Here is a 19501-nt window from a genome sequence, read left to right as displayed (position 1 = left end):
AAAAAGAAGTCATAGGTTGGACCAATTTCTTTATTTTCAGTATTATTTATTTGTTTTTCTCTAATTATTAAATCAAATTTGTAATTCAATTGAAACACAAAACAATATTTAATTTGAATCATCAAATCTGTTTCAAAATCTAGCAAGTCTATTTTTTTGGTTATTGTTGGAAAAAATCATCTCATCTAAAGGAGCCACCTCACTGTATAGCAAAGAGAACTCATTTAACTATCTGAATAAGTAGACTCAGAAACTACCTCACCGAAAGGTGCCATCTCGTCAAATACTATAAGATGATCAGACATACAACGTCTTAAAACCGTTCCCCTTTTTCACCAGTATCTCGCATCAACCACACGAGCATACACCAAAATTACACCAATCCCACTTAAGGACATTGGATTAAATTCTTTCCATTGCACGTGCTAAAATTTCCTATAACACAACATAATTTATAATCTACACCAAGATGACCCACTTTTTAGAATATAAGTGCTTTCCCTACTCAACTCTCTAAATAAAAAATCCACCACAATCAGCTATCGACTCCATTGTGCCAACCACATTCTAGAGGTGTTAATGAGTCGAGCAAAATTTAAGTATGATATTAACATATTTTATATTTAGTCAAATTCGATTTAACCGAAAATGAATCTATAATTTTATTTAAACCCAAACTCAATACAAATTCATTTTAAGCCTGCTCATATTATTTTTAATTTTAAATTTTTAAAATATATATGTAAATTTAATTATTTATTTTAATTTAGTAAATTTATATATTTTAATTTATTATAATTTTATATATAATCACCTTAGTTTTTTTTTAATGTTTACAAGTATTATATATTACTATAGATTTAATTTGTGTTTTATAAATTGTAATATTACCAACTTGAAGAATAGATCAATTTGAGCTTAAGCCTTAGATGTTCTAGTTTGCGCTCATTTTGTATTTTAAACGGACCTTATTTTATTTAAACTCATTTTCCGAACTTAATATTTTTACTTTTACCTATTAAACTTATAACTCTAACTTATGAGTGGTTGTACCTCATTCTTCCTCTACCTATATTGGTATCAGCAGTTATATTTCTTAAGAGGTTATTGGATGAATCAACTTCCTCAACGGGGTTCTCAGTTGTTCTTAACGACATAAATTTTCAGTGAATTCTTTAATTGGTGGTTCTTCTCAGTGTTGCTCTTTATATGCAGAGGGCCATTTCTTTGAAGATGTTGACCATCTTGTTGGTTTATATTGCTTAGGCTTAATGTGGTAGTGTTACTTTTTGTTCCAATATAGTAACAAAAGTTATACATTTTGATACCAAAAATAACAATTTTAGCTTTTTAGTATTTAATTCGTAAAATTAAACAAATTCACAATTAACACTAAATTTATTCTATCAACAAAATTATGGAAAATTCAAACTTAATAATATTAGCAATTAATTTTCATCAAACCAACACTAAAACCTGAATTAAACACTAAAAAGTTAACATTGTTATTTTTGGTATCAAAATGTATAACTTTTGTTACATAGCACAAGTACCACAGTTAAAAAAAGTATCATACTCTGGATATCAAATGATATATTCTTTACATTAGATAAATCTATTTCCTCACATTGAATCAAGCATAGTGTTAAAACCTGACTCAAAGGATCTCTAGATAAAGGGAAAAAGATATTGATTAATTTATATATTATCACTAATATACATACATGATTATCCTAATCCTAATGCTAATGCTAATGCTAATCCTCTAATCTAAACAACTATAAGAAGAATAGTTAACTATGGATCATGCAACTCACCAGCATGGCACACAAACACTATAAAGACTGACTAAAGAAGGGTATAGCTAATTACATACATGATATGATACAAACAACTCAATTATGCGCCTAATTCCTATCAAAATAAACCTAGAAGTATTTAAAAACACAAGCTAAAGAAAAGCATATCGAACCATTCAGTACCTTGATCGGCTGCATAACAACCAGTTTGTTATATCAATCACCTCCGTCGTGCTGAATTTGTATGCAGGTGGGCCTTGCTGTCCATCCTTATTCTATCAGCATACATGGGCAAGCGAATGATCTCGTTGATCTCGTTTAATAAGATTTCTTCTGTGATATTGTCGTTTATACTTTGCATAACCTGTTCTTGCGTACGTAGATAGCTGTTAGTTACAGCAGTTGGGTAAGGAAAAAAATTAACTATATGTCAAATTAGCAAAGATACAGACCTTCCTGTAAGTATTAATATCATTGGGAGTCGACTTATCTGTCCTGATCCTCATATAGACCCACACTTGTCGATCAGGATCCCAAGAACACTCGATAATCTTCCCAGAGAACGATGAAGGAGGATCTGAAACCTCTGCAAAGCATTTCAGGAAATTGTCCTGAATAGGAGGTAATGATCTCAAATGAAGAAGAAAGTAGAATAAACGTAAGTCACACCAACCTCTGAATTCTGCAGTATTCCCTTCCATCAACTTCTTTCTTCCCCGTTCATGGAGAAAAAGTTGTTCACGATCATCGCTTCCAATCTGTCGATACATAAAAGCTTTCAGTTCAAGGATGAATTGCTACAAAATTTTGAAGCCAAAATCCCCCAGAATTTAAAACGTCAAAAAACTAATTCAAAGAAAAATGAGAAAAGCAACCTCAAATAGAAAGTCAACAGAGTTCAACTGAGCATATTTCCACTTCAAAAGACCTTCATGAGTGCGAGGTACATAAGGATCATCCCAACCCTGACAAAAAGAACCATTATTAACCACTAATGCCTAAAAACATAATGGCTTTCCTAAGAGAGCATGCATATGAGGCAACACATAAGTGAAACTAAGAAATGATAGATCGGGTGATTATATATGGTGCGGTACTAAATTACCAACTAAAAGACCTTCATACATAACAGTAGGAGAAACAGTTGAATAAGTTCAAAAGATTTGAGATCGATAATCCTATAACCCTCTTCAATCACCTGAAAAATAAGACCATCTGCCTCGTGAGAGAGCTTGGGGATAAACTCTTTCAAAACCTTATTTACAGTAGAAAGCAACCAAAAGTCCTTCCTCCGCACCTGACAAAAGATTTAAGCAAATTCTCAACCATTTATCACAGAGGTAGAAACAGAACAACATATTACACATTGGTGTTCATCAAACATACCCTGAAGGGTTCAAGGTCAAATCGGTAATAAGGATTCCTGCTCTGGTAAATATTGTGGCGTTCATAATTTCGAGGCTCAATCACTTCTTTTTCCAGCATTTTCCATCGTTCATAGAATGGCCGCTGCACCAGTGTTGATCCGTGGGATTACTAGCTATGCTTTATATTTTCTTTTTCTTTTTCAAATTTCATAGGGGAAAAATGGGGATAACATGATTCTGAAAATTAAAATGTCTCTCAATTGAATATGCTCTTAGATCTAAAATTGACATTCTAGAATCTCCAAAAGAAAAAGAAACTAGAAAAGCAACTGAAAATTAAGATTACTGACGACTAAAACATCTCTGACAAGCCGAACAACGAATTTTAAAATATAGTCTCCAGAAGTTCAGAGAAAAACAAGATAAAATATCTATATCACAAGCTATCAACTGAACGTCAGTTTCATAAGATAGGTAAAATGCCGAAGTGGACAAACAATTAAGAGAAATTGTATTAAAAATAAGGACGACCAACCTCTATAATAGGTTCATTGTTAAGAACCATCATATCATAGATGAGATATCTTCTCTCTTGCTTCCGTGAGTCTGGCAGGGTGTCAATTATCATTTCCCCATCAAGCAATGTCAAATGATGATTCATGCCACCTACACCCTTACAAGTGAAAAAATTGACAAAGTAATAAGACTCACGAGACACTTAGATCCCAGAGTTTCACTTAAAAAAGAAGACACGCAAATACATACTTTATTGTGCCAGCATGGAAACCTCATCTGAACCCTTCGGATATTAAAACTTCTATCAATTAAGTAACATCCATCAATAGTTATTAACATCATATATCGTGTTCCATCTGCTTTCCAAGTGGCATAATAATAGCGTTGCCTTAAAAGTTGTAAATTGTCCCTGCAAACTCAAAAATAGAGAATTTTTATAAGATAAATATTCTGGTCAAAATAATTAGAAAAAGAACAAAATGTAAAAGAACACTAAATAGGACAAGCTCAACACTCACTTTTATACTGAAGGCGATTAAGTAAGCAACGAACATTTGATGCTGATAATTAAAAACTCTTTTGGGAGACAAAACAGAGAAATGGAAGACATTCTTGCTTTTTCTACTAATGTAATAGCAACTACACAGTTTTATAACTACATCATTTCCATATCCCATGCCCAGTACCATGGTTCGTTTTTCATGCATGCTTCAAGACCCGTTTCTGAGCCAGGTCACACCTTCAAACACATTTTAACCCGATTTTTCATCACTAATATTTTGTACTTGAAATAGACATGAATCCCATGAGAATGGAAAAGGAGAAATGATCAACGTGTCACTATAAAGCCTTAGGAAACTGCAAGTATTTTCAGAAATGAGAAAAAAGTTATTTAAAATATAAATTTGTACTCTAAAGTTATATCCATTGCCCAATAAAATTCTGAAAAATTTCGAACACATATTTTAGAACTTTAACATACAGCATGGCCAATTGCAATCTCAAGGCATTTTAGTCTCTACTAGCTTAACAAGGAAAATTGCTGTATTAGTAAGAAAATAACTTAAAGGCCAACCACAGTTCTAAGAGATAATGCGCTAATTTCAACAAAATGAAGAATCAAAAACCAGAATAAAGAACTAAGAAAAAGAATAAAACCAAACATATAAAGGACCTGTTCAGCGAAACTGGATGTGATCCCGGGAATTGTGCATGCCCTCTAACCTGGTTTCAAAAAATGGCCATACCAGAGCTCGTATTAGATTAAAACTGTAATGAATCATACGCAAACTAAAGAATTAACTTTTAGCCAAAAAAATATAAATAATTAATTGGATAAAAGGTGTACAAGTTTTCAATAGTTTTAGTTTTATAAATGAGAGAAGTTCTCCTAATTTTATAATTAAGAGAAAATATTCTTATAGTATTCGAATATAATATAAATTAGAACAGCAGTTTAACAAGTTCAAAGACTATTAACTTATCACTTAATAATCCTCCACAAAATTTCCAAAGCTACAGTCAAGAAACAAGGTGAATAAAAAAGCTATGTCCTGATGAAAACATTCCGTCTCCAAATCTCAGTCTTGACCATGCGAATAAGTAGCTGAAGGAAAATGAAAAAGAAACAGAATCTGCTTTCAAAGTGCATACCCCAGTATTTAACTTCAATTGTTGATAGCAGAATTGCCTCATTTGTACCTGCTGGTCATGAGGTATTTCATCACCCAAAACGTCATCATTTGTCAACATTACATCAGTTTCATGATTCTCCTGAAATGACAAAAGACATATTAAAGCTGAAATCAAAAGAAAAGACTTGTACAGAATCTTGAGCAAAATTGAAACATCACTAATGAAACTAGAAGAAACATAAACAAGTATACCTCAGTGCCAATTAGTAACAATTTAATGACAAAGCTTAATATAATTTGTAAGACCTTTATAACACAAAGCTTAATATACATGGTGAAGAAGAAAAGGCAGGCTGGCCATCAGCAAAGATTACTGTTATAATCAAAGAAGACAAACCCATTCATAATATTTATAATAAATAGGTCATTTTGTGCTAAACAGTCAATATCTTACACTTTCCAAATGGAAATGAGGAAATGGTACTATGAAGCTTTTGCTAATAACAGGTTTCATTTGTTCTGATGCCCTTATTAAAGTTAAATAAAAAAAAAAAAAAGAGAAATTAAGAATACTGCATGGTTGTCCATACAGGTAATGCAGTTGGAGCTCCATCATCATCATCATCATCTGCAGCTGCTTCACCGTTGAGATCAAGATCAGAAGATCTTTTCCACTCAGGAGTTGGAGGGCAGACAAGAGATTCTGGTCTTCTTTCATGATAAAATGCATACAGGGCATCAATATAGTCTGGTTTATATATTCCTGGTGGGCGTGCCTCAGAAAAAAATTTTATTGCCTGCAGAAAAGGTTAAACAAAAATAGTAAATAGTATTCCATTGTGAATACCTAAAACAGATACTGGAAAAGACTAAAAAAACATACCACCACCAACAACAAAAATTACTGACCTGAGTAACAGACATTGGCTGTGTTCGCATGAGATAGTGAATAATCATGTAGCCAGTGCGGTTATGACCATGAGTACAATGGACAAGAATATATTTATTCGATTTCTGACGTAGGAGAAATTGTGACACCTGATAAACAAGTTTCATGGAAGTTTTAGTAAATTGGTCACAACACACTAGAAGCAAGTAGCTCACATCAAACCACATGTAGATCAGCAACTGTACTACATGAATGAGAAGAAGTGGGGATGCATTACCGATTATGACATAAGTTCTAATTTATGTTTGTGATTACAACATAGTAGTTTCTTGTTTTTAGCATAACATGGAAACATATAACCCAGTGACCAGCCACAAATTTGGTTGTCAATTGATAAATGCATCATGGGAGTTGGGACTAAATCTATCACAGAAATCACATTTTAAGAAGAGATGAAGGCAGTGATTCTAGTAGATTCTGGAAATGATGGAAAAATATCATAGCAAAAAGTACCTCATAAACAAAGGTATTTACAGACGCATTCTCAGGTACAGCATCCCTTCCCCTACATTGTATCTAGAACACAAAAATAAAAAATTAAGCCAAGGCTGAAAGAAGTAAGAGAAGCATTAAACCATACTCTTATACTTTGCTCACCTTTACATGCTTAATGCCTTTTTTCTTCAGGTCTGTAGTTTGATAGTAACGAGAAGTGTTCGTCAAATCAATCACCAAACCAAGCTGAAAGCAGGCATAAGAGATAAGGTATTGTTTTCAAATTAACAATCTCATTTTAAAAGTCTTATCCAGCAGAAACCGATAACTAACTTATGTTGGGTGACAACTGACAAGCACAAAGGCTTAGGCTCAAGTCCTTCAAACAGACACTTCTAACAAAATCTTGAATGATATAGACATGCCCACCACCTAACCTTGTATAATCACCTTAGCCCCTATATGCTGTCATTTCTGTAGTCAGAAAGACCCAGCATTTATGAGGATTTGTGCTCTTTCACAAGGATTTTGTTATGCCATTTACATGTTTAAGATGATGATAGAAGAGATCAGCTTTGCATTCATGGGAGAATCAATGAGGTCTTATCAATGCGAAATATGAAAAGAAATGTCATGCTTTATACATACCTTTCTTCCTAAAACTTCTTGCTTATGAACCGCTTGTTTAAAAGAGTATCTTTTACCAGGAGGAACACAGTCATTATAAGATTCACCAAGTGGAACCTTCGAAGGAATGATGCAGCCTATTTCCTTACCAACCGCAGGACAATCCAACCAACCTGCAAATTATTTGCAAATAGGAAAAAAAAATGCACGATGGTTTAAGCAACAAGACATATTTGAAAGTTAATAAATCAATCAAAATCAACATCTTAAGCACAAAAATGAAACAAGAAACAATTTCAAATACATTTGATTACATTTTACTGATGACACCAACATCATAATGACTGTCTAAAGGGCTGAAATCATCAGCTTCAAACAATGTATCCATAAAATTTTTCTATTGACCATTGACATAATAGATACCATTGTGGTAATTCGGTTACACATAAATAAAAATCATTATGAACTACAAAATCGGGGCAATAGAACACCAATGATTTTAACATACATTGACAACAGCCACAAAAACTAAATAGAATCTATTGTGCAAAGTCAGGGATCTTACCAGGAGGGATCCTGCTTTTATCATAAAATGTTGAGTTCCTATTTTGATAGAAGTGATCATATACAACAGGCTGAGAGATATGTACTGGCCGGTCATCTGGTCGGTCACTTCTCAATCTCTTCCGTCTCTCTTCGCGTTCCTAACAGAAGCAAATTCCATTACCATGCAAGGATGAACAGTGATCCACAAACATGAAGACTATGAACTTTTGCAAAGAGTAAACAAAAACAACACAGCATAATATGACATGCTTAACCTATAAGAGCGTAATGAAAAAGAAAAAAATGGGAAAGGAATCTGCATGTTGATTAACAATCGAATTTAAAAAGACACTGATTTTTCATAAATGCGAGTAGGATTGTAAGAATTGTTCACAATTCCTCTACAAATATAAGAACATCTACACAAGAGCATCATTTTACAGTGTAATGAATATACAAACAAAACCTCAGTTCTCCATGTTATCTTGTCAATAAGTACCTATTACCTATGAAATCAACATCTATGCAAATAACTTCAATACTTCGTAATAGCTACAGCACTACCTCACTCTATCCCTCAATGCCTGGAACATCTCATTCTCACGGAATTACATATATACATACATAAAAACCAGAAACCATTTCCAATCAAAGATAGATGTTAAAAGAAACTAAATGCATTCTTTAAGAGAAAACCAGAGGAGAAATTTTGAGAATTACCCGCCGTGAAATTTCAACTGCAGATTCTACATGCTCTTCTGGAGCAGAGTAATGTTCTATCTGTGTTTCATATGGATCTTCATCATCTTCAGGTAATGGGAAAGCATTTAGGTCCATACCAACAATCATTCCGCATCTACAAAACACAATGCACTTATAGCCTATGTCAGGAGGTGAATAAAATGAAACGTATATGTATATATAAGTATGTATAAGCAGAAAATTCTTCATCAATACTAAATCATAACAAATACTAATCTGTAATCAATTAACACTATATCATCACAAATACAACAGCTAGCTCACTCCGAGTAAATAAATTCATTAAATTAAACGCAAAATCATAACAAATACTAATCTCTAATCAATTAACAATATATCATCACAAATACAACCGCTAGCTCACTCAGAGTAAAATAAATTCATCAAATTAAAAGCAAAATTCTACCTAACCTGCTCGACGTCTAGCTGATAAGCTAACTAAACTAACAATTCGAAAAATCTTAATCAACAAAAAACTATACGAAATCTTTTTGGCAGCAAAATCGAAACAGTTGAGTCCGTTGACGAACCAAAAAAATAACAGAAAAACTGAAATTAAGTTCAAACTCACCAAAAACATGAAATCCACGACGAAACTAAAGTAAAATCGATCCACTACGCCGTTGAAAGCCGCCAAAAAAATAAGCTGATTTTCTTTTTCCTCTCTTTTTCGTTACCTGTCGTTAATCAGATAAACACACACACACACAAAAACCTTGCTCAAAGCTGTACGAAGCCTTAAGATGGTGAGTTCCAGTGGCAGTTTCCCTTTTAAAAACCCTAGAGAGAGAAAGTTGTTGGAGGTTTTTTTTTTTTTCGAACTATGAAGGAGAAAAGGGAAGTTAATAAATCATACTCTCCACCAATGTCAGTAGAGAGAGGAAATAGTGAGAAACGTGAAGATTTGGACTGTAGCCGAAATAAATTAAATAGAGAGGGGATATAAAATAATGTGGAAGACCCAGGTTTGACTTTTATCATCAATAGTATTTAAATTAGACTGATTATATTCGGACTCGGTTAGAGTAACAGTAAGAATAATATCAAATTAATTGAATTATAAATCAGTAAAGATCATTTGAACTAATTAAAATATTAGTTTTCGTTTGAGGTAGTAGTACGGTATGGTGCATTTAGCTTATTTTTTATTTTACGCTACAGTATCGCTATATTATTTAATCTCACCGTCACCTCTGTTTTTACTAACCTAATGAAAACGTAGCCCATTCAAACTCACACTTAGTTGTATTTGTAGTTATGACTTTTTAATCGAACAAATTAACTGATAACAAATCGTATTAACATATTGTATGTTCATGGACTAAGCATCATATTAACATATTGTATGTTTACCAAAACCTGCCCTCATGTAAAATATAGTTTAAAATTTAACTCAAATTTACCCATATTTATACACCAATTTAATATTTAAAATTTTTAATTTTAAAATTTTAAAATAATTATTTAAACATTTTTATTATTTACATTATATAAATTTAAATTTTATGTATTATAAATTATCTAATATAAAATAACTCGATATATATTATTATAAATATAAGAAAAAATAAGTCAAATTCGAACTCAAGAATATCCGAACTCAAAACCGGATCATGTTTTAAATAAATTTATTTTTTATCCAAATTCATTTTTAAAATATAATAAAGCACGTGAACAGGTCTAGGTTGGAACGATTCTAGTATATAAAACATTGGTCCGGCCCAATAATACCACTGGTTCTTATCCAATTCCCTTCTTCCTCCCACTTCAGGGACAGCGTCTTTGTGTCAAGTGCTTGTTCAATGGCCAACAAGCTTTGCAATGGTATTCTTAAACTTGGGGTCTTTCGTTTTTTTCCCTTACTTTTGGTATCAATCTCAAACAAATTACTTTTTTTTGTTCTTTTGAAATAAGCAGAGACCATTTTGGAGCAACTCAGGCATGGAACTGCAAAATTCGAGCTTGTTTCTTCCCCTGTTTCTTCTATTTCAATTCCAAGCCTCTCTCACTCATTGTCCACAACTTTCCCAGCAGATAACAGTCATCGATTCTTCGCTAGAATTGGAGCATCTTTGTAAAACTCTTATTATTAATATTATTATTATAATAATAAAATTTGCCTACATTTCGCATTGTCTGTAACCCCAAGTTTTAATTTTTGATAGGGGAGGTGGGTCGGCAGCAACGAAGAAAGTTGAGCAGTATTCAATTCACAAAGTTACTGGGGATGGTCGATGCCTATTTCGAGCACTGGTAACATTTCATCTTTGTTTCTATATAGAGTAGCTTTTAATTTGATTTGTTTGCTTGGTGAATGTATTGCAGTACAATTAGACCTGTCATTTTGGCTTGAACTTGTTATGGGTTCGGATTCAGGTTGTTTCGAGTTGAGCTCATTCAGGTTTGAAGCTTAGTTTTTTGGGTTAGGACATTACGAGTTGGGATCATTTCGAGATATGGTATCTCGGGTTCAGGTTGCTTTTGGTTTGAGCCAATTCGAGTGGAAGAAGCCGATGGTTAAGGATGGTACTTGGTAACTGTGGATGATGTTGGTTGACATTGATCATCATCCATTGGGATGATGTTTGTTGAAGATTCTTCAACTTTGTTTCTCTATAGGGTAGCTGTTAATTTGATTTGTTTGCATGGTGAATTCATTGCAGTACAATTAGCCCTGTCAATTGAGTGGATTATTTTTGGATTAATTTTGGGTTTGGGTAATTTTTACTTCAACTTAAGGGTTTGAATTCGGGTTGTTTTGACTTGAGCTCATTTAGGTTTGAAGCTTAGTTTTTTGGGTTTGGATATTACGACTTGGGGTCATTTTGAGTTTAGGTTGCTTTTGGTTTGAGCCAATTTGAGTAGAAGAACCCAGTGGTTGAAAGTGGTACTTGGTAGCCGTGGATGATGTTAGTTGACATTGACAATCATCCATTGGGATCATTTCGAGTTATGATGTTGGGTAGCAGGTTGGATCAGGTAATGTGGCTTGTGTGTCATTTCAGGTTTTAAAATTTCTGGATTATTTCAGTTGGATCAATTCCAAATTTGGTTTAATTTCAGATTCAAGTCATTTCAGTTTCAGTTTGTTATGGGTTCGAAATCGGATTGTTTTGGGTTGAGGTCATTCAAGATTGGAGCTTAGTTTTTTGGGTTAGGACATTACAGGTTGGGATCATTTCGAGTTATGGTATTTTGGGTTCAGGTTGCTTCTGGTTTAAGCCAATTCGGGTAACTTTGGATGATGTTGGTTGACATTGACAGTCATCCATTTGGATGATGAATGTTCTTTTTTTACAAGATTCAAAGGTGTTAGATGTCTTGTTGTGATACGGAATCTATTTGGGTAACTCAAGGTAAAAGTACTATGGAGGCCCTTATATTGCATTTTGCCCATTCTATTTAGAAAATGAGCAAATTAGTCTTTGCATTTTAGATCAAAGAGCAAATTGATCATTCTGTTAAAAATTTCATCGATTTCCACTATTAAAAATTGATCCTTGTACATCGAAATGAGGTACATGTGACACACCATGTGTAATTGTCTGGTTATTCTGTCAGCCACTCTAGTTTTTAATAGTAAAAATGGATCAAAAATTTAAACAGAAAGGATTAATATGCTCTTTGATTAATATGCAAGGACTAATTTGCTTATTTTTTAAGTAAAGGAGACAAAATGCTATTTGACTCCTAGTTCAGGAGCTTCTAAGATACTTTTACCGGTAACTTAATAGAAACCTCTCTGTCTAAGTTCTTACATTATCAGATACAGTTTTGTTATTTGTCTATAATTATATGAATAACATAAATAGTGTGACACTACCAGATTTTACGAGGAGTGTTTACGAGGTACAAGTCAACGAGGAGTGATGTGTCAGCTAAGGCAGATACACCTTCGATATAAGTACCTGTAACACACTTTTAAGCATATGTTACTGAATCCTCAAACCTTTGAAATCCTTGTAGTCTAGTGTTCTCCGCCGTAATGGCTCGTGTACTAATTGTGAATGATGTGAATCAGGTCAAAGGGATGGCTTTCAACAAGGGTATTGCTTTAAGCCCCCGGGAAGAGAGAGATGATGCCGGTATGATTCTATTATTTCATAATCATTCACTATAGCTGAATTTGCACAAACCATCTTTCTTTCTTTTTCTTTTGGCAGTTTCAAGTATTGAGCTTGCGTACTTGGCTTGATCCATGAGCTCAAATCATGGAATATAGGATAGGATTAATAGTTGATCCTGGAGAAAATTTTACTTGTGTTTAGTCTTTTTCGGCCCTTCTTCCCCACTTTTTTCCAAGTACAAAATTTTTTGATGGTTGAGAAGCAAGGGCTTATTCTCGAGTTTATTAGTTCAAGAATCTCTGAGAAACCTAAAGCATCGGCATGATTACATGTTCTGTTTATTTATTAGCAAGTTTTTAGTAACTCCGTTTGTAGGCTTCAAACCTTTTAGGTACATTACTAAACTCCGAATCATATCAATGCAGATGAATTACGAATGGCTGTTAAAGAGATTTTATGTGACAGTGTGAAAGACCGGCAGCAGTACGAAGAGGCTTTGATTGCCATTACGGTTGAAGAATCTTTGAAACGGTTAGTCTCTAATCTTATAGATGATTCATGGAATCTCTACTATTTTCGATTGATTCCTTAACATATCCTTGCGATGAAAATACATCTTCTGCAGTTACTGCCAACGCATTCAGCGGCCTGACTTTTGGGGAGGTGAATCGGAGCTCCTGGTTAGTGTTCTTTCAATGCATACTTATTAGAGAATGAATCATTAATGGGTTTGCAGGAACTTCATCTGCCGTTTTCTCTTTGCACATATTTGCAGCAGTCTTTTGTCACTTTTTTGTTGAAACAATTACGATGATTAATGGCCATAAACTTTCCCAGGTGCTTTCAAGATTGTGTGGTCAGCCAATAGTTGTTTATATCCCCGAGCATGAGGTATCTTTGTCTCTTGGCTTGTTCATTGAAAATTTAGGCTGGTTTCGAATATGGTATATCCTGTTTTGGTAAAAGTACCATGGAGGCTCTTGTACTAGAAATTGAATTGCATTTTGCCCCCTCTACTAAAAAATTGGGCAAATTAGTCCCTGTACGTTAGATTAAATAGCTGACTAGTCCTGTTAAAAGTTTCGTCTCTTTTATTGTTAAAAATTGGTCCCTATATGCCAGCATAAGGTACACGTGACATGTCACGTGTGACTGTCGGTTATTTCATCAGCCAAGCCGATTTTTAAGATCAGAAATGGGTGAAATTTTTAACAAAAATGAGCAGTTTGCTCATTAATCTAGTGTACAGGGTCTGATTTACCCATTATTTGAGTAAATGGGGCAAAATATAGTTTGACTCTTAGTATAGAGGCCTCCGTGGTATTTTTACCCCCTATTTGTGTTAAGCCGTGCACGCTACCACCTATATTTCAAGTTTCATTTATGAATGAGTGCCGGGGTTCGATTTGTCTATACATTCACCGCAACCAATGTTATAAATTTCGAAATTGTTTCATGCATCTATAATGAAAATGAAACATTGCTCAAGCCAATGCGTGCACTTGAATAGTTTTTATCCTCCTAGTTTGATGCTTGCATTAATTTGTTTGATGTTTCGTATATTGCAGCATAGAAAGGGTGGATGGGGCTTTATTCCCATTGCGGAATACGGATCTGAGTTCCGCAAGGGCTTCGGAAAAGGAAAACCTAAGAAAGTCGTAAGGCTTCTTTACAGCGGCCGAAACCATTACGACCTACTTGTTTGAGAGTATCCTATCCACTTCAAATCGATGGATTGAAACGCTGAATTCCACCCATTTTTTGTAAGATTTACTAATGGATTTTAGCCAGTTGATTCTCCTACATATCTTTTTACAGGCAGGAAGATTATGTTTGAACATTGAATGGATGAGTTTATAACTAAAGTTTAGATCTTTTAAGTAAATGCATGCCAGAGTTGTATTTGATTCAATCTGATCCGATCCGATCCAATCCAATCTGATTGATTATTTTATTTTTTTCATATATTTGATATTAATGCTTGGAGTCAAAATTGGTCTAATTATGGTTTTAGTCTGTTTACTATGTTAAAATTTTGGATTTTGATCATTCTACCTGAAATGCTTCATGAAATACTTAAAAACTATTTAAAAGTTTTTATGTAAGTAATTAGGTTATTAAATATTTTTAAAGTTTGGCTAATGAGCTCTAAGGATAATTTAATAATTAATACAGTAGATTGATATTTATTAATGTGTAAAATGATATATTTTAGATTTTAATTGATTTAAATGGTTTAATGATTATTTTGTAATTTTTAAAAGTAAGTGATCAAAATGTAAATTTATTAATAATTATTGACTTTAGCGGTAGTTTACTCTTTGTTTTATCTTCACAAAACGACAAAAACTAAAACCCAGAAGGAAAGTAAACGACGGTTTACACGTGGGAATACATCCTTTACACGTGGTGAGTTTCCCCTAAATGCCAAGCCAAGCCAAGCCAAGCCAAAAAAACTCCCTTAATTATAATAAATATTTTTCCTCTTTTTTCTTTATTTCATCATCTTCTTCGTACTTCTATTGCTTTAAGCCATAAATTAAAAAATAATCCAAAAAATATCAACAGATAAGGGTTTCCCTTTAAGGAATTTTATTTTATTATTTAATTCCAACTGAGTGGTTTTTGTGGGTAGTGGGCAATGGAAGGAGCAAGCAATGGCGGTATGTTGTACCACGAGGTACAAGAGTCGAAGCTGTGTGCCGTCCATTGTGTCAACACGGTGTTACAAGGACCTTTCTTCTCTGAATTCGATTTAGCGGCTTTAGCCTCCGATCTCGACTCCAAAGAGCGCCAGATGATGCTTCAAGGAACCACCACCGCCGCCGCCGGTGATTTCCTCTCTGAAGAATCCCACAATGTATCTCTCGGTGGCGATTTTAGCATCCAGGTTTGCTCTTGTTTCTGAGATTGGATAAAATCTAGATTTAAGTGCCTAAATTTGGTTTCTTTGTTGAAAGATCGAATAACAAAATAATTCGAATGGGCTTTACCCTGCTAATATCAAATTGAGTTGAAAGTTAAGTTCTTTTGGAGTATTGAGTGATTAGGGTTAGCAAGTTTGGGAGCTGAATTGTTAGATTAGGCCATGAATAACTTGAATATTTGATATAGTGCCTTATTGAATGGTTGCACCAAGAGGTGTAAACCCAAACTGCCTGTTACTTTTCTTTTATGTATTAAAGTAGCTAACTTTGTCTTAATCTTATACTTGGGAGTAAGTTTATTGCAGCCTGTGTTGGTTGCATTGATTGGTTCGATCGGATTCATTTTGGGTAAAATCATAGTAGGAAACATTCCCCAGAAAGATCATATGATGAGAGTACAATTCTTGCGCATGCAGGGCATATATGCATCTTCGTATCATTCATTATCGAGTCCATTTGTTACGTAGATATAATTGCTGAAAATGCTAATCAAAACATCCTTTCGTGTTTGGCTTTTTCGTAGAATCCCTTCTCGACTTTTGTTAAATAATACATCATGATCGGTGATGATATCATCAACTTCTTGGTTATTATTGTTTCACTAAGAGCTGTAAACCTAAACTGCCTGTGTACTTTCATTATGTATTGAAGAAGCTAATTTTATCTTAAAGAAGCACCAAAGAATGGAAATCATATTGCAATTTATATGATACTATACGACTACGTGTTTCACTTGGAGCAAATTTGTTGTAGCCTTAGTTGACAGCATTGATATGTTTGATCTAGTTGGTTTTTGGTCATATCATATTAGCGAAAATTTCTTAGAAAGATCGTATGAGTAGAGTAGAATTCATGTGTGCAATGTGTGTAAAACTTGGAAATCTTCATGTATATGTGGGATATGCATGCATCTTCATTTTACTCCATTGTAGAATCAATTTGGTTATGTGGATATAATTGCTGAAAATGCTAATCAAAATATTATCCATGCAAGTGTGGCTTTTCAATATAAGCCCAAATGGTGTCTTTGTAGTGTCCTTTGTAGTTTAGAAAGCAACCCGTAGGTTTCCAGAAAAGGCAGTAAGCATGCATGTAAACTGTGTGAAGCTATATGTTCAATGTCCGATGCTTAAAGACTCTTATCCCAAGAATAATAAATAATGACAAAAAGCATCTTTAGAATTCTTTTTCATAGTGAAATAAATGCATGAGAATCTTGACAAGTATTATTTCTGGCATATTAGGATTCAGTTATAAATGTTGGTGGTTTGTGTAATTATAAAAGGAAGTAATGTAGGATAAGGCGTTATGGTTGACATTTTGTTACGTTAATTCCCTCTATGGTATCATCAATCTTAGGTTTGGTTTTACATTCAAATGCTTTGTTATGTATATATGCTATGCATTGGATATGTGAATATATCATGTGTTAGGACTTATGATTCCATTTATAGATATCTCAAGAATAGCACTAGCAAAGTCAAACAATAAATGCTATTGGCTTCTTTACCAATAAGGAAGCTAGGAAGGTTCGGTCAGGGGCGAATCTGGGGGGGCTGGCAGGGGCCCCGGCCCCCTAAAATGTAAAATTTTCATTTAGGCCACTTTAAAATTTTTAAAATTTTAAATTAGTAAAGGTATAATTGCAGTTTGGCTACTAAAAATGATAAATTTTTGATTTATTCTTTTAAAAATTATAAAAATATAAGCTATTCAAATGGTGAAATTGCATTTTTACTATCGTAAAAATTATAATTCAATTTCCCCCCCCCCCCCAAAAAAAAAAATTTCTCGCTTCGCCCCTGGGTTTGGCGGACCATTACTCACCTTAGGGTATTAGTTATTGGCATGGTTTTGCTTTGTACTTTGTTTTATAGATCAAGACGGTTCAGTGGCCTTTCATGCGTGCACAGATATGATTATCGATTAAATAATCTTATTATATGCAGGGTGACCATGATTTGGCACATAGAACTCAGTTAAGGTATCTTATCACTGTTGCTTATGCTTTCTTTTTATCCCTCCCACGTACACACACAGAAAAAAACATTCTTTTTCTTCCCCTATTTAGTATCAAAAGGAATCATTTTGTTCCCTGTTTGTTGTTCAGACAAGTGCATATATATGTCTGTTATATTTTCGAGATGACTAGCTTATAACATCTATGGCATTGTCTGATAATATCTGTTAGGTTTTGGAAAAAGCTTTAGAAGTCTGGGATTTGCAAGTTATTCCCCTTGATTGCCCCGTTGCGGAGCCTGCCCAAATAGATCCTGAGCTGGAAAATGCGTTCATTTGTCATCTCCATGATCATTGGTTTTGCATCCGGAAAGTCAATGGAGAATGGTATAATTTCGACAGTCTTTATGCAGCCCCGCAACACTTCTCGAAGTTTTATCTTTCGGCCTATCTGGACTCCTTAAAAGGATCCGGCTGGAGCATTTTCCTGGTGAGGGGAAACTTTCCGAAAGAATGCCCCATTTCTTCCTCTGAAGCCTCGAATGGTTACGGGCAGTGGCTATCACCCGAGGACGCTGAAAGGATAACTAAATCATGCAACTTAACACAAGCTCCTCCTCAAAGAAACAATATGTCTCAACAACAACATACCGAGCGGTTGCCTTCATTGGCCGAGACTGACCTGCAAATGCTTTCAGATATGGAAGATGAAGACTTGAGGGCTGCAATCGCCGCTAGTTTGATGGATTCTTCTCCAGCCACGGCCAGCGGTGAGTCCAGCATCCCTAAAACTGAAAATAAAGATATCCCTGAAAAAACAGCATAAGAAGAAATTATATATATATTATGCTGTGCAAGTGACAAAAATCCATGTCAGATTTTCGATGTTTTGAACCGACATTTTTGGCTCAGAGGTTGTTGCATTGTCGCAGTATATACATTCATTACACGGTTTTCTAGTCAAAATTTAACACTGTAGAAGGTACTTTTGTTTAGATATGTCGTCGTAATTTTGCTGATATATAGTTTTTAGACCATCTCTGCTTTATGGTGTCTGTCATAGTTCTTTTCAGTTTCTTTTGGGTGCCACCGTTGGTTTCATCTAGAGATGGCAACCGGGCCGGGTGGTTTACCCGGCATACTCTCTATATAACCAAACTCCGGTCCAATCTGAAATTAAATATTAATTTATTTGCCTCGAAAAATGAAAGCTATATTGGATTCTGACCTGATCTGGCATAATTTTTATTTATTTTAAATATTTTTATCAAAAGAAAATAATAAATTTTAATTTTCTATGTTTTTATAATGATACTATTAAGGGTAAATTAATTAGTAGTCTCTTAATTTTGGATTTTTTACTAAAAAATACAAAATGGTTATCAATTATAGTTTTTTAGTTGCTCAAAAATGTCAATTATTTAATTTTGCTTTTTTTTCACTTAATTATTTTAGATTTTTGGGTTTTCTTTTACATAATTTAAAAATTATAATTGATTATTTTATAATTTTTGATAGTTGAATAATTAAAAAATCATAGAAAGGTGATTACGAATATAGTTTATTTTACTATTAATTATTTTTAAATATAATTAAGTTAGAACAAATATTAATATAAATTTTATTATATATATATTTAAACTAGTATTATACGAAAAGGGATTTTTGTAATTGTCTTGAGGCAAGGCAAAGTGGAATTTTTCTTGATTTGATTCGATCCAATTTCCTTATCAGATTAAGTCACATCGAAAATTGTCGAGTTTTTGCCATTTTTAGCCATTTCTAATTTTATCCCCTATATTTATATAGAGGCATGCATATAAATAGTTAGATATAATAGTCATAATGGTGATAAAAATCAAGTTGAAAGGTTTGGAGTGATAAATGACTTGCGATGTTTAAGTTCTGATCGA

The 19501-nt window shown here is 33.7% G+C and overlaps 3 protein-coding genes across 4 annotated transcripts; 2 read left to right on the top strand and 1 right to left on the bottom strand.

Moving 5' to 3' along the window:
• Window positions 1-1558: 1558 nt before the first annotated feature.
• On the bottom strand, window positions 1559-9608 carry LOC108467315 (uncharacterized). Its single transcript, XM_017767940.2, has 18 exons — window positions 9207-9608; window positions 8594-8729; window positions 7893-8031; window positions 7349-7500; window positions 6863-6946; window positions 6719-6781; window positions 6226-6354; window positions 5907-6113; window positions 5336-5455; window positions 4857-4906; window positions 3932-4091; window positions 3702-3839; window positions 3186-3308; window positions 2998-3096; window positions 2675-2764; window positions 2473-2557; window positions 2252-2385; window positions 1559-2163 (listed from the first exon to the last, which is right to left on the bottom strand). Exons 2-18 carry the CDS (start codon window positions 8720-8722, stop codon window positions 2020-2022), a joined length of 2046 nt encoding a protein of 681 aa, XP_017623429.1. The 5' UTR covers window positions 8723-8729; window positions 9207-9608; the 3' UTR covers window positions 1559-2019.
• A 714-nt stretch (window positions 9609-10322) lies between these two features.
• LOC108464068 (OVARIAN TUMOR DOMAIN-containing deubiquitinating enzyme 3) lies at window positions 10323-14614 on the top strand. 2 transcript variants are annotated; one of them, XM_017764155.2, is made up of 8 exons: window positions 10323-10459; window positions 10553-10709; window positions 10801-10888; window positions 12657-12720; window positions 13128-13233; window positions 13328-13382; window positions 13540-13593; window positions 14271-14614. In XM_017764155.2, exons 1-8 carry the CDS (start codon window positions 10438-10440, stop codon window positions 14406-14408), a joined length of 684 nt encoding a protein of 227 aa, XP_017619644.1. In that variant the 5' UTR covers window positions 10323-10437; the 3' UTR covers window positions 14409-14614. The 2 variants fall into 2 exon arrangements, with proteins under 2 accessions (XP_017619644.1, XP_052881188.1); XM_053025228.1 differs by lacking the exon at window positions 13540-13593.
• A 570-nt stretch (window positions 14615-15184) lies between these two features.
• Window positions 15185-18798, top strand: LOC108460837 (ataxin-3 homolog). Its single transcript, XM_017760516.2, has 2 exons — window positions 15185-15592; window positions 17821-18798. The coding sequence occupies exons 1-2, from the start codon at window positions 15344-15346 to the stop codon at window positions 18412-18414; spliced, it is 843 nt and encodes a 280-aa protein (XP_017616005.1). The 5' UTR covers window positions 15185-15343; the 3' UTR covers window positions 18415-18798.
• Window positions 18799-19501: the final 703 nt, after the last annotated feature.

Source organism: Gossypium arboreum, chromosome 2 (assembly GCF_025698485.1).
Source record: "Gossypium arboreum isolate Shixiya-1 chromosome 2, ASM2569848v2, whole genome shotgun sequence".
Lineage (NCBI taxonomy): Eukaryota > Viridiplantae > Streptophyta > Magnoliopsida > Malvales > Malvaceae > Gossypium > Gossypium arboreum.
The sequence above is the reverse complement of the archived record's forward strand: the minus strand, read 5'-3'. Positions and strand labels throughout refer to the sequence as shown.

Bases quoted from the DNA above. Each gene is read 5' to 3' on its own strand.
- LOC108460837 (XM_017760516.2), top strand. From the start codon at position 15,344: ATGGAAGGAGCAAGCAATGGCGGTATGTTGTACCACGAGGTACAAGAG. The intron at 15,593-17,820 runs GTTTGCTCTTGT...AATATCTGTTAG, and splicing joins GTGGCGATTTTAGCATCCAG to GTTTTGGAAAAAGCTTTAGA.
- LOC108467315 (XM_017767940.2), bottom strand. From the start codon at position 8,722: ATGATTGTTGGTATGGACCTAAATGCTTTCCCATTACCTGAAGATGAT. The intron at 6,947-7,348 runs GTATGTATAAAG...GCCTGCTTTCAG, and splicing joins AAGAAGTTTTAGGAAGAAAG to CTTGGTTTGGTGATTGATTT. The intron at 2,164-2,251 runs GTCTGTATCTTT...ACGCAAGAACAG, and splicing joins ATATTAATACTTACAGGAAG to GTTATGCAAAGTATAAACGA.
- LOC108464068 (XM_017764155.2), top strand. From the start codon at position 10,438: ATGGCCAACAAGCTTTGCAATG. The intron at 10,460-10,552 runs GTATTCTTAAAC...TGAAATAAGCAG, and splicing joins GGCCAACAAGCTTTGCAATG to AGACCATTTTGGAGCAACTC. The intron at 13,383-13,539 runs GTTAGTGTTCTT...AAACTTTCCCAG, and splicing joins GAGGTGAATCGGAGCTCCTG to GTGCTTTCAAGATTGTGTGG.